The sequence below is a fragment of the Aegilops tauschii genome, chromosome 5, assembly GCF_002575655.3.
Source record: "Aegilops tauschii subsp. strangulata cultivar AL8/78 chromosome 5, Aet v6.0, whole genome shotgun sequence".
NCBI classification, from domain to species: domain Eukaryota; kingdom Viridiplantae; phylum Streptophyta; class Magnoliopsida; order Poales; family Poaceae; genus Aegilops; species Aegilops tauschii.
The window spans coordinates 459,994,448-460,008,162 of NC_053039.3; the positions used below are offsets into that span (position 1 = coordinate 459,994,448).

Here is a 13,715-nt window from a genome sequence, read left to right on the forward strand (position 1 = left end):
ATGAGTGGATGGTTGCTAATGTTATACCATGAAATGGCTTCAGAATGGACCATGTCATTGGCACTAGGATAAGTGCCACCAGAGAGGGTGAGAGAACAAGAAGATATACACGAGGAATCTTAACGCATATATTAGATACGGTCACACGATTGATGTTGAACGACTAAATTATGTGTGACTCATAGTCATGCACTTTTTTCCTAGATTATGTATGCCCCGTTACAACACACGGGCCTTTTTGCTAGTAAACTTACATCCAGTTTCTATTTATTGGTCATTCAAAAATACATTTAAGTTGATTCCACTTGTCTTTTCATATTTTAGTGCATGGCATGAATTCATAGCATGACCATGTTGTTATCTTGGTCGTAGTTGTAAATGTCTTACTGCAAACTATGGGATCCGGTATGAAGTTAATGCTATTGTTGTTTGAAGTAGGCAACTTAAGAAGTTGTTGATACATGTATGAGGCCACAAAACATAGGTTTACCCATTATATGTTAGGAATGCCTACACCATGCCGGGATTTAGTCAAATCTACATAGTTTAGTGTCTTTGAGTTTTTGTGAATTATATTTTTTAATATTAAATTTATAGGATGACTCCTTCAATATTTGTATTTGAACTCTTATTTGTTAACTTGCAAAATTAATAAGAACTATTAGCCTCTAGACTGGGGAATAAAGTGGTTGTAGTTTTTGCATGGTTCCATATGTTTGTTCATGTCATTTGCATGCATGTTAATACGCGATGTTAACAAATAAGTGTAATTAATCACTTACTTGTCATTAGAGTGTGTTCGAAAAGTCATTTATTTCTTTTTGCAAAAAGGACCCTTGCATTAAAAGAAACACCAGACAGTACAAAGTATTGTCTCAACAAAAACGAAAATTGCAACGAAATCCTTGAGATGCCCTTCGTCTTCAACCTCTAAACCGTGTCGACCGTGCCGCCGCTGCCGCTCCTCCCTGAGCCGGCCTGACGTAGTTGGATGTCATTTCCGAATGAATAAGTAAACACAAATGCAATGGAAAACACTAAAAAGTCAATTTTCACTAAAGAAAAGTCATATTTGCCCTGGATAGAGACCCGGGTTCAAGTCCCCACGATGGTACTCTTATCTTTTATACTGCTAACTTGATTTTTTTTTTCAATGATGAATAATGATGAAGAGGCAAACGCGCACGAAAGAAAGAGCGAAGGAAGTTGATGCGCAACAGCGGACAGGCACTACCGAGAAGACGAATTCGAACGAACGACACCTCCCTCGCTCCCTTCCCGCCATTAATTATTTCCGATGCAATTATGGGGACACGAACCTATCCACTTTATTCTGCTCCAGAATTCATTCCAGAATTTCGAACGTCGACGGTGCCTATCCACTTTTCAACTTCCAAGGTAGTAGCAGTATAAAGCGCGAGTAATCAAACAATAAGGTTAACATTTGAGAAAGCATAGGCTTTTCTACACCCCCTTATCTAGCCATTCATTTTCGCATCACGATTCGTGCGAGCAATTTTTGTGTTTTTTGTTTCTACTAAATAGAACAACATATGAACTTGAAACTTTATAGGACAACAAAACATTCTAACTAGAATGTGGGAAAAAACTTTCAGATTTTTTCGAGTATCATATACACAAAAAATAATGTTTTTTACTCAAAAAATCTCATTTTGTATATTTATGTCGGGCAAAAAATCTGAAAGTTTTTTCTCACATTGTAGTAAGAATGTTTTGTTGTCCTGCAAAGTTTGAGGTTCATATGTCGTTTTGTTTTGAAGGAACAAAAAAGAGAAAAATTTATGTTTTAAGTTAGTTGTGTCGCACGAATCTTAAAGCGGTATTGAAGGGTATGGATAAGAGGTGTCCAGAAACCTATGCTTTATAAATCCGCGTTCCAAACAATAATCCCACACCCCACGCTCGACCCGCATGGACAGCAGTAATTCGTAGCCATGGCCTACACGTTCCGGATCCACTGCCGCGCCTCCGACGACCTCAGCCTCGCCCTCGTCGACGGCGAAGTCGTCCTCGCCGCCGCCGACCCCAGCGACGACCGCCAGGCAGGGCTACCTTCCATCGTCTGCTTCCTCCCCTTTCCTGTGTGCTACAGTCCTACTCCTGTGTGACCTTTATGCATTCTCCCCACGTTCGATGCAGCTCTGGCAGAAGGACGTGATGTACGCCGGCGGCGTCAAGGTCCTCAAGGACGAGGCCGGCAACCCGGCGTTCGCTCTGGTCAACAAGGCCACCGGAGACGCGCTGAAGCACTCCCTCGGCTACAATCTGCCCGTCAGAGCCATCCGGTTCAACCCGGGGTACCTCGACGAGTCGGTCCTGTGGGCGGAGACCGGCGACGTGGGCGGAGGCTACCGGCTAATCCACATGGTCAATAACATGGATTACATATTCGACGCAGAGAAGGCGACCCCGCAGTTCGGCGGCGCGCGCGACGGCACGCGGCTCATCCTCTTCCGCTGGAACCGCGGCCACAACCAGCTCTGGCGGATCTCTGACGCGCCGGCTGGCCGCGGACCGCCGGTGCGGGTCTCGTGCGAGTGCAACAACGAGCTGAGTCTCGCCATCCGCGACGGCGCCGCCGTCCTCGCGCGCACCGACCTGGACGACGACACACAGGTCAGTTCCTGCCCTGCTTTTGCTTGCTCCTTCGTGCTCCTACGAGTCTTCTGCATTTAGCACGGCGTGTTGTTATCACTTATCTTCTTCTACGTAGGCTTGGGTGCAGAGCTTCCGGAACACCGGGCGCGTGACGGACTCGGAGGGGCGCAGCTCGTTCGCGCTGGTGAACAAGTCCACCGGGAAGGCGCTGAGGCGCTCCCACGGCGACCAGAAGGTTGAAGTCGTCAGCTACAGCCTGGACTCGGTGGACGTCGCGCTGCTGTGGACGACGAGCGGCGATCTTAGGGAAGGGTCCCATTGCATCCGCAGCGTCAGCAACCTCGGGTACGTCCTCGATGCGTCGGAGGGCGAGACCACCGGGGCGCATGATGGGACGCCCGTCATCTCGTTCCAGTCCCACAGCGGCGCAAATCAGAAGTGGAAGACGACGCCGTTTCCTTACCTGGCTTTCCTATCCGTTCTCGGGAACTGCTAGCTGCTGCCTTGCCTGTGTCTCGTCTGCAGATGAGAGCCATCTAAATTTTTGCTTATGTTTATGGTTCAGTGCATCTGATTAAGCTTTGCTTGATGACCACTTTAACATTTTAGTATTGTCTCAGATCACAAATAACCCTTCTCATATTTTTAGTCAAGCTTTGACCATGAATTTGAGTTATGAAACAAAAATCACCTCATCTTACTTTGCAGGTGGGCTTGGACTTTTAGGTCTTCAATTTGACTAGCAAAACATGTGATATATAGGGTACTAAATTATAAGACGCAATATCTGGCTGGCCCAAAACGACCCATTCACCGCCAACGAGGGGAGAAACCAGCTAACCTTATCATTCGCTAGTACTCACTCCGTTTCTAAATATAAGTTTTCGTAGAGATTTCATTATGAATCATATATGGATGTATGTAGATGCATTGTAGAATGTAGATTCACTCATTTTGCTTTGTATGTAGTCCATAATGAAATTTCTACAAAAACTTATATTTAGGTACGGAGGGAGTAATTCCTCACAGAGTGACCCTCTTACACGTACGGAAGATGCAATGATGAGGGAACATTAGGCTTTTAAAAAGCCAGACCGGAAAAGCCTCGTTTCAGGTGGGGGTAAAAATTACTAGGACTTAAAAGAGATGCCGAGAACGGGGTAAAATGGCCATGATGATATCACAAAAATTACCATGATTGTAGGAAAAAATTGCCATGATGATATAACAAAAAATACCATGATTGTAGGAATTTTTTTCCAAAAACTGCCATGTGAAGTACAAACAGCTCTCTGTAAATATGCCATGTGTAGTAAGTACAAATTCCGAAAAATGGCATGAGAACTAATAAGTGCAAAAGTTTCTCTAAAATATATCATGTTTTGAGTAGTACATAAAATTGTGTGACTTTTTGCCATGTAATAGAACATTTTCTCTTAAGGATCATATACCAAAATAATGATTTCAATTGATAAATGCAATATTTGTACAAAATAAATGTCAGGGTTTTGGTGCGACATATGCCAAAGGATGACTTATCATGGTGGGGGAGAGTAAGACGTCGCCGGTGCCTGGAAATGGGATGAGGCGTAGACACGAACGCCGGCGCACTTTACCCAGGTTCGGGGCTCTCCTAGGAGATAACACCCCTAGTCCCGCTCTGCGTGGTCTCCGCATGATCACTATCTCAACAAGTAGCTACAAGTTGCTCTTTGAGCTGTTCTTGCTAGAGCAGGAAGAAGGGCGTGGCTAGCTCTACTCCTCTCTCTATGTGTGTGGGTGGTCTAAGAGGCTGAACCCTTTGCATGGGCGCCCTGAGGGGTTTATATAGGCCTACCCTTAGGGGTACAATGGTAATATTGCCGGGTGGTAGGACCCGACTGTCAGTGTCTCTGGTGGCCGACTTCTTCGCCGACAGTTGGGGCCCGCCGCCTGGTGGGTCCCGCCGGCTGTCTCGTACTTGGCCGACAGGCCGCGCCCGCCGCTTGCGGGTCTTGCCGGCTGCTTAGTACTGTGACAGTGCCTCTGATGATGTGTGTTTTGTCGCGGAGAGCATGGCTACAGTCCCGCCGCCTGGTGGGCGTTCACTGTAGCCACTCCCCATCTCTTCTGGTTAATGGCGCACAAACTCCAAGGAAGGGGGAGGGCCGCCTGGTCAGGAGCCGGCCTCCCCATGAGCCTACTTGTCAGGGCTCGCCGCCTTCTGGCTTCTCACGGACAGGTAGGGCCCGCCGCCTGTGGGCCGTACCGGCAGCCCGTCGTGGAAGCATGGCCTTCTTTGCCATAGATGATGTCATGGGCTGCGTGGCAACAGTGTCGCACCGGGTGAGGGATGTCCGGCCAGTGCGTTGTACTATGGCCACGCTCCGCCCTGTATTCGGGGGTGGCAGGCCACACTATAGCCACGCCTGTCTCGTCGTGATTATGTGGGTGCTAACTTCGAGGGCGCGAGGAGCCGCCTGCTAGGAGTTGGCCCACTCCGTGGCCGTCTTCTCGATGCCGCCGCCCTCTAGCAGCCGGCCGCTTGGACCAGCCGACCCCAAGAGGGCGGTCCTTTGTCTTTGATGCTTGAGGGGCGCAGCCAGCCCCGATGTCTTGAAATACCAAGGGAGCCGGATGAGGCTACCCGTGGTTATTTACTCCGACAGTAGTCCCCGAAGCTGGCGAGGCGTCGCGGCTGAAAAGGCGAGGAGCCTCGGCAGCTTCCTACTCCGAGTGGTCTGATTGCTTTGCTTCGTCCGTCTTCTGAAATACCGGCTGGCAGGAGTCGGACGGGACCAGGCAGGCCGCCTGGTGATTCCAAAATGTCGTGGTGGGAGCCAGGTGGCGCGCCAGCCAGGCGCCAGGCTTGCCGCCCGCTGCCCGCACGCCACGCCGCATCAGCCAGCCGAACCGGCCTGCCAGCCCACGCGCGCGATGGGACGTTGCCGCAGGCAGGGGCCCACCACTACCGGGCCTCGGCACGCGCGCAGATCCGCTGCGGCCGAGGCGGACGGCTGAGATTCCGTGGCGCAGTTATTATGCGTCGTTACTGCACGGTAATCGCGGGGTCGTGGGCGCAGTTAATCCCATGACCCCCCACGTTCTCGCCCCCTCGGCTCTGCCGCCTGGGGCTATAAGTAGAGGGAGGAGGGGAGCGGCAGACGCATGCGCGCCCTCCTCTCCCTTCTCCTTTCTCCTTCTCACTGCTGCCGCCACACTCCCGCATCTTGCCGAAGTGCTGCCGCAGCCCACCGTCGCCGAGCCTATCCTTCCCGCAGCGTCGCTGCTCCGCCGCGAGCTTGCGCGTTTGTCGCCGCGCCGTGCCTCCGTCGGGCTCCAGCTCTCATGGCGCGCGAACGGGCTGGCGACTGGGACGGCTCGAATGTCCACGAGGATCACCTCTCATTCCTCCGCCAAACGTGATGGCTGCCCGGTGAGGGCTACGTACATGTACGTGTTCCGCACGAGAAGGAGATCTTGCTGGCGCCGGAGGAAGGCGAACGCGTCATCTTCCGGTCGCATTTCCTTCGCGGTTTCGGTCTGCCGGCAAGCGGCTTCCTCCGCTCCTTCCTTCAGTTCTATCGACTCCAGCCACCCCACCTCACACCGAACACGGTGGTGCTGCTGTCCGCCTTCGTCACTCTCTGCGAGGGTTACCTCGGCGTCCTCCCCACCCTCGAGCTCTGGGGGGAGTTCTTCTAGACCAAGCTCGGCACTGCCGCCAAGGGGGAGGCGGACCAGTGCGGAGCCTTCGTCGCGGTGCGACGTCCGGGCGCCGGGAACTGCTTCCCGGCTATCAGCTTGACACAGTCGGTCAATTTGTGGCAAAAATCTTATTTCTACGTCAAGAATGTCCACCCGACGCTGGACTTCATCCGCCTGCCGGCTGAGCCCCGCACCAACTGGGCATTCCGACCGAAGACACTGTCGGCCGCCTCCTCCGCCGCCATTGCCCATCTTAAGGTGATGACGGAGTCAGAGGGCCTCAAGGGGTCGGATCTGCTGACCGCCTTCGGAGTGCGCCGAGTGCTCCCTCTTCAAGGTCGGCCTCACCTGATCAGCCAGATGAGCGGGCATCGAGACCCGTGCCGGATGTGCACCAAGGAAATGCCGGACACGGAGGTGGCCCGGCTGGCGAACCACATCTCGAACTGCAAACTCTCGGAGGCGGAGTGGCAGTTCGGCAAGCGGCCCTACTCCCGCGCACACCCGCCGCCCGCGGTGAGTCCTCAAGTCTTATTTCTCTTTATTTGCCGGGTTCTGCTTTGCCGCCTGATCAGTCGGTCACGATGTAGATCTTCACAACCCAGTCGGCAGCCGACGCCCTAGAGCAGGGTCAGGAGTACCTGACGGACCGGTCAGTGAGTGACGTGGACGACCCCGACTTGGGGGCGGCCGCCCTGGAAGAAGACGACGCCACAGGTGGCGGTGGCGGAGCAGGCGGCTCCGGAGGAGGAGGCGGTCTCGAGGACTAGCCCGTTGATGACGAGGAGGAGAATGAGCCGCGCCGCCCGCCGGTTGCCGACAAGGCGGGCGCGAGCTCCTTCGCCGCGCTGACTGCGCCAGGCGGCGCGCCGAAGCGCCGAGCCGGCTCGTTGCTGTTTGGCAGCCGGTCGAAGAAGTCCAAGAGCTCGGCCGTCATGACCAAATGGCAGGAGGCCACCACGAGGGCGGCCCAATTTCAGAAGGCCCCAAAGCAGCCCCCGATGGTCTCGGCGTAAGTGCTTGATTTTCTTGCGTTTCCTTTTTCTTCTTTTTTGCAAACTCTTTCTGAAGTTCTTCTTTTCTTGTTTGAACAGGGCCCCGCTCTCTCTTGAGCGGGCGGCCTCTGGCTCCGTGATCGGGGCGGGGGAGGGCTCCGCCAACGCCCGCCGTATAGACCCGCTCGCTGACCTCCAGGAGGCAACAGAAAGGAACGCGCAGGAGGCGCGTGAGTAGCGGGAGGAGGCGGAACGGCAGAGGGAGGCGGCCAAGGAGGCGCAGGAGGAGGCGGACACGGTGGCCAAGGCCCAAGCCGACGCCGTGGCTAAGGCCCAGGCGGACGCCGCGACCAAGGCCCAGGCGGCCGCGGCCGCTAAGGCGCAAGCGGAGGAAGCCGCACGCGGCCAGACTCCACAACTTGTCGCCCCCTTGCGCTCCGTGCCGCCGGCGCCAGAGATCCCAGCGCCGACTGGGGGAGCCGGCGACGTCCAGCCGTTCATGGAGAGGGAAGGGGGCGATGCCGTCATCTTGAGGACGGAGGTGCCTCAGCCGGCGCTGGCTGCCGAGGCTCAGGGCAGTCGGCCTAACGTGCCGCCAACGTCTCAAGTCGGTGGCGAGCTGGTGGTGGGGACGACCCTCGTGGTCCGCACTCCGGTGCACCGGCACGCGGCGAAGGCGACTTCGGCGCCGCGGCCGCAGGAGATCGGGGCCACAAGCTCGTCGGCCCCAGAGGCGGAGGCCACTAGTGCCGCCCCGCGAGAGTGGACGTCTGGGGGTGGGACGAGTGTCCTGAACAAGGTTGCGCATGAAGTCCAGTCCCTGCTTTAGGCCCAAAGCACCGCCCTCCAGCAATACATGAAGACGTTCTTGGCGTCGCGGGTTGCCGTCCGGGTATGTTCCTTGTTCTTGGTTTTTGATTTTTGTACGCTTCCGTGGGGGCGCGCCAGCGCACCCACATGGTGTAGCCCCCGAATTCCGGGCCAGCTGCTGAGCAGGCGGCTCGGAACTTAAAGGTAAGTTCCGAGTGCTGACCCTTCCTTTTCTTCTGTTGTCTTCGTTGCAGGATTACCATAACATCCGCGCGGTCACCTTCAACTCCCAGGTCCAGGAGCTGGCCAAGCGAACCGCCGACTTGTCCGACAGCCGGAGTAAGTCTTCATCTTTTCTCGCGGGGGCACGCCAGCGCACCCGCCGGGTGTAGCCCCTGAGGTTCGGGCCGACTGCTGAGCAGTCGGGCCGGATCTCCCGGCAACCACTTTCCCTCTTTGTTGATTTGTTGATTTTCTTTACTTTCTTGTTTTTGTAGAGGCCAACGCTGTCTTACAGCAGTAGCTGGGCGAAGCCCAAACCGCGTTGCGTGCCAAGGAGGAGGAGTGCAGCAGGGTGGCCCAGGAGCGCGACCGCCTGGTCAAGGAGTTGGCGGACCAGGCGGACCGTCACAAGGTGGCCCTCCAGAAAGCGACGGACACCGAGCCCAATCTCCTGGCCGAGTTTGAGACTGAGCGCTCGGCCTAGGCTGAGGCGGAGAAGGCGCTGAACGCCGGCTATGGCGAGATCGAAGACATGGTCGACGGTAAGTTATCTTTCCTTCCTTTCTGCCACCGACTGTTGCATGAGCCGGCTTCTGATTTCAGACTTCTTTCTTCTGCCTGCGCAGACTTCTTCCCTGGCTATGCCGTCGCCGCCAGCCAGGCCATCGAAGCTCGCCGTGATGAACGAAGGCAGGCTGGTGAAGAGATCACGCCCAACGCTCCTCGGTCCCTCGGCGAGCAGCTTCTCGCCATCCAAGCTCGTCTTCAGCCGTCCCATCGAATGCTCTGCCGCCTGCAGCGTGTCGGAGCCCAGGTGATCTCCACCCTCTGGCCGAGCGTCCAGGCTCCGCGCACCCCAGGCGGACCGCCGACTAGTTGGATGTGGCCGTCGGATGCTTTGAAGCGTGGAAGGGCTCCTCAGCCTGGGCAGGCGCACGGCGGGCTTTGGAGTTCGTCAAGGCGTGGTTGGCCACGTTTCGGCAGGAGGCCACTGCAGAGTTGGTGGCGGTGAGGCGTGAGCTCACTCGGCGTGCGGCGGCGATCGCCGAGTACACCGAGACCGGCGTCTTCCTCCCCGAGCTGGACGAGGAGCGTGCTGAGGTGCCGCCAAACTGGTTCGGGCTGAACCCGGACGACAGCGAAGACTCGATGGAGGAGATCGCCTCCAGCAACGAAGGCGAGGACGAGGAGGGCGAGGATGGTGAAGACGATGCGCCAGAAGACGGAGCGGACGGCCAGCCTCAACTCGACCATGCCTTGAGCAACGAGCTGTGCGCGAGTGCGTCAACTGCTGCTGAAGGAAACCAAGCTGAGACTCGCCAGCCGGCCACTCCACCAGCCGGCGCCGCCGACTCCACCAGTCTGCCGGACCCGCCTGCTGCTCCCTTGGCCTAGGCTGCCAACTTATCTTATTTTTCCTGCTTAATAGTCTCGCGAACAAACTTGTTAAATTTGCGCAATTCCACCCGCTGGGGGTGTATTCAAACTTCGTTGAATGCTGGCCACGGGCCTTTTGCTGTGTAAATTATTTTCCGCACGAGTTAAGCTTTGCCGAGTTCCGACTTGTATTGCTTTATGTTCTTTGGCTTTTTCCTTTGCCGCCCTCCCTTGACTGCCGTCTTGCCAGCCAGACAGCCGCTCTGCGGACTGTGGCTGGGTCAAGTACTTAGTCATTTGGGAGGGCAATTACTTTGGCCGACTGGAACATAGCAAGCTAAGTAGGAAGCCGGCCGGCCGGCTGCTCAGCAGCTGATCGGTGAGGCGAGGAGCCGACTTGGCCTATGTGAGTGCTTTGGTCCTTAGCCATTTTTCATGTGGGCATCGTTTCTTGCCTTTAGCTCTTGCGAGCCGAACTGTCGCTCTGCGAACTGCGGCTTGTGGCAAGAGAGGGCTTAGATGCCGGCACATTACTTGTCTGACTGCAGGTAGCACCGACATAGTACAAGGCGGCAAGCCCCCGGGCCGACTGGTCGAACCCGGTGCCAGGCAGAAGAATGAAATAACACATTCATAGGCATAAAACTTATCATATAGATAAAAAGGGTAGCCCCTGAGTGCTCCTCGAGGGACCCGATGTCTTTGTGCTTAATACAAAAGGTAGCGTGGTACATACTGCATCAACTGTAAAATCTTTGAAGGAGATTTGCATTCCATGGGCGCTCTGTCTCCTCGCCGGAGTCGTCCCTCTTCCGTGCCATGGGCTTCTGTGCATCGATCAGATAGTAGGAATCCTTGCCCAATGCTTTGCTGATGACGAAGGGGCCTTCCCAAGGGGCCGAGGGCTTGTGCTGGCTGGCTGTTCGCTGGATCAGTCGGAGCACAAGGTCGCCCTCTTGGAAAGATCTTGGCTTGACCTTCCGACTGTGGTAGCGGCGCAGACTCTGCTGGTAGATGGCGGACCGGCTGAGTGCCAACAGCCGGCCCTCTTCTAGCAGATCGACACCGTCTTCTCGTGCTTCCTTCGTCTCCGCCTTCGTGTACATGGTGACGCGAGGTGAGTCGAACTCGATGTCAGTTGGGATGACGGCCTCGGCCCCGTACACGAGGAAGAAAGGGGTGAAGCCAGTTGACTTGTTCGGAGTGGTGCGCACGCTCCATAGGACGGCCGGCAGCTCGTCAATCTAGCAGCCGGCCGAACGCTCCAGAGGCCCGACTAGTCGGGGCTTGATGCTGGAGAGGATGAGGCCGTTTGCTCGCTCGACTTGGCCATTTGACTGCGGATGGGAAACGGACGCTAAGTCCAGTCGAATGCCCTGCGTCGCGCAGAAACGGGCCAAGGCGCCTTTGGCAAAGCTTGTGCCATTGTCGGTGATGATGCTGTTTGGTACACCGTACCGGACGGTAATATCTGCGATGAAGGTCACAGCAGTCGGACCATTCAACTTTTTGATTGGCTTTGCTTCAATCCACTTGGTGAATTTGTCCACAGCGACAAGCAGATGAGTCATGCCGCCGTGCGCTATCTTGAATGGGCCCACCATGTCCAGCCCCCACACGGCAAAGGGCCAAGTGAGAGGGATAGTCTTGAGTGCAGAAGCCGGCAGATGTTGCTTGGAGCTGAATTTCTTGCACCCCTTGCAATGTTTGACAAAATCCTTGGCGTCCTCCAAAGCAGTCGGCCAGAAGAAACCATGGCGGAAAGCTTTGGCGACAAGGGATCTAGAGGCCGCATGGTGGCCGCACTCGACTTGGTGGATATCTTTGAGGATTGCCTTGACTTTCTCTGCTTCTACGCAGCGCTGGAAGACCCTAGTCACGCTGCGCCTGACAAGCTCTCTGTTTATTATTGTGTAGGCTCCCGCTCGGCGCTGCACTTGCCGGGCCGAGATCTCATCAGCCGGCAGCTCTCTCCCAGGATGGTGCTTGGACTTCCTCGACTGTCATGACGGCCACTGGTACTAGGGCGGTTGGGTTGGGAGGCGGCGGGGTGGAGTCGGCCGCTTCTTGCTGCGTTGTTGAAGTCCTTGGACCGACTGCTGCAGCCCCCGGGCCGGGTTCTGCGGTCCCAGGCCGGTGCGACTGCTGCAGTCCCTGAGCCGCCTGCCGAAGTCCCCGGGCCGACTGACGCAGCCCTTGAGCCGCCTGCCGAAGTCCCCGGGCCGGCTGCTGCAGCCCCCGAGTCGGATCCGACTGTTCCGGGAGCAGCCGGCACGAAGACGGACTCTGATTCCGGCGAAGGCTTGATAGACGGCTTGAGGAGGCGCTGAAGGGAGACACCGGCTGGTATGGCTTGCCGGGTGGAGCCGATCCGTGCCAGGGCATCTGCTTGCTCGTTGTTGTTCCGTGGCACGTGAAGGAACTCACACCCTTTCAAAATATCCGCTGAGTTGCTGGACGAGGAAGCGGTAGATCACCATATTTGCATCCTTGGCGTCCCAGTCACCAGACGACTGTTGGACCATCAAGTCTGAGTCGCCGTAGCACAGGATCCGGCATATGCCGAGCTCCTTGGCCAGCCGGAGCCCATGCACGAGCACTTCATACTCGGCCACGTTGTTGGAGGCGGCAAAGTGGATTTGCAATGCGTATCTGAGCTTGTCTCCTTTGGGAGAGGTAAGGATGATGCCGGCTCCCAAACCGGTGTGCATCTTCGAGCCATCAAAGTGCATCCGCCAATGGGTGGAGTCCAGCGCTGGCGGCAGTTACTGGGTCTCGGCCCAGTCGACGAGGAAGTCGGCCAGTGCTTGTGACTTGATGGCGGTGCGACGCTGGTGGAAGATGGTGTAGGGGCCCAGCTCGATGGCCCACTTGGCCACTCGGCCCGATGCATCTCGGCTTCCAATGATCTCGGCAAGTGGGGCGATGCAGACGACCGTGATGGGGTGCTCTTGAAAGTATGGCTTGAGCTTCTTGGCGGCAAAGCGCACGCTGTAGCACATCTTCTGGTAATGGGGGTAATTCTGCTTCGAGGCTGATAGCACCTCGCTCAAGTAATACATAGGCCTCTGGACCGGCAGTGCTTTGCCGTCTTCTTTGCGTTCTACTACCACGACTGTGCTGACCACCCGGCTGGTGGCGGCGATGTAGAGGAGCACGGGCTCCTTAGCAGCCGGAGCTGCCAGAACAGGCGGCATGGTCAACATCTTCTTGAGTTGGAGAAAAGCTTCGTCCGCCTTGTCGTTCCACTCGAAGTGAGTGGTTTTCTTCATGAGCTGGTATAGGGGAAGAGCCTTCTCGCCCAGCCGACTGATGAACCAGCTGATGGATGCCAAGCAGCCGGTAAACTTCTGGACGTCTCGCAGTCGGGTGGGTCTTTCCATCCTTTCGATGGCCTTGATCTTGACATGGTTGCATTCAATGCCGCGCTCTGAGACCAGGAAGCCAAGGATCTGGCCGGCTGGTACTCCAAATACACATTTCTCTGGGTTGAGCTTGATTTGAAACCGGCGCATATTTTCAAAAGTTTCCTTGAGATCTTCCAAGAGGGTACCGCGCTTCTCCGTCTTCACCACAATATCGTCTACATAGACGTGGGAATTTCTGCCGAGTTGCTTGAGGAGGCACTTCTACATGCAACGCTGAAAGGTGGCGCCGGCATTTCTCAAGCTGAATGTCATGGTTAGGTAGCAGAAGGCTCCGAATGGTGTGATGAAGGCGGTCTTTAGGCGGTCGGCCGGGTTCAACTTGATCTGGTGGTATCCTGAGTAGGCATCCAAAAAACTCAACAGCTCGCATCCGGCTGTGGAGTCTATCAGTTGGTCAATCCGAGGCAAAGCAAACAGATCTTTGGGGCAAGCTTTGTTGAGGCTGGTGTAGTCAATACATATGCGACACTTGTTGTTCTTCTTCAGTACAAGGACCGGGTTGGCAAGCCAATCTGAAAAGAACACTTCCATAATGAAGCCGGCTGCTAGAAGCCGGGCTATCTCTTCACCAACAATT

General features: G+C 55.7%; 1 protein-coding gene across 1 annotated transcript; it reads left to right on the plus strand.

Moving 5' to 3' along the window:
• The first annotated feature begins 1,717 nt into the window (after positions 1 to 1,717).
• LOC109738147 (ricin B-like lectin R40C1) lies at positions 1,718 to 3,286 on the plus strand. The gene is made up of 2 exons (XM_045229148.1): positions 1,718 to 2,637; positions 2,735 to 3,286. Exons 1-2 carry the CDS (start codon positions 2,155 to 2,157, stop codon positions 3,113 to 3,115), a joined length of 864 nt encoding a protein of 287 aa, XP_045085083.1. The 5' UTR covers positions 1,718 to 2,154; the 3' UTR covers positions 3,116 to 3,286.
• Positions 3,287 to 13,715: the final 10,429 nt, after the last annotated feature.

What these genes read in the sequence shown, in the direction of transcription:
- LOC109738147 (XM_045229148.1), top strand. Translation starts at nt 2,155, where the DNA reads ATGCAGCTCTGGCAGAAGGACGTGATGTACGCCGGCGGCGTCAAGGTC. An exon ending in ACCTGGACGACGACACACAG is followed by an intron (nt 2,638 to 2,734) that starts GTCAGTTCCTGC and finishes TCTTCTACGTAG; the next exon opens with GCTTGGGTGCAGAGCTTCCG.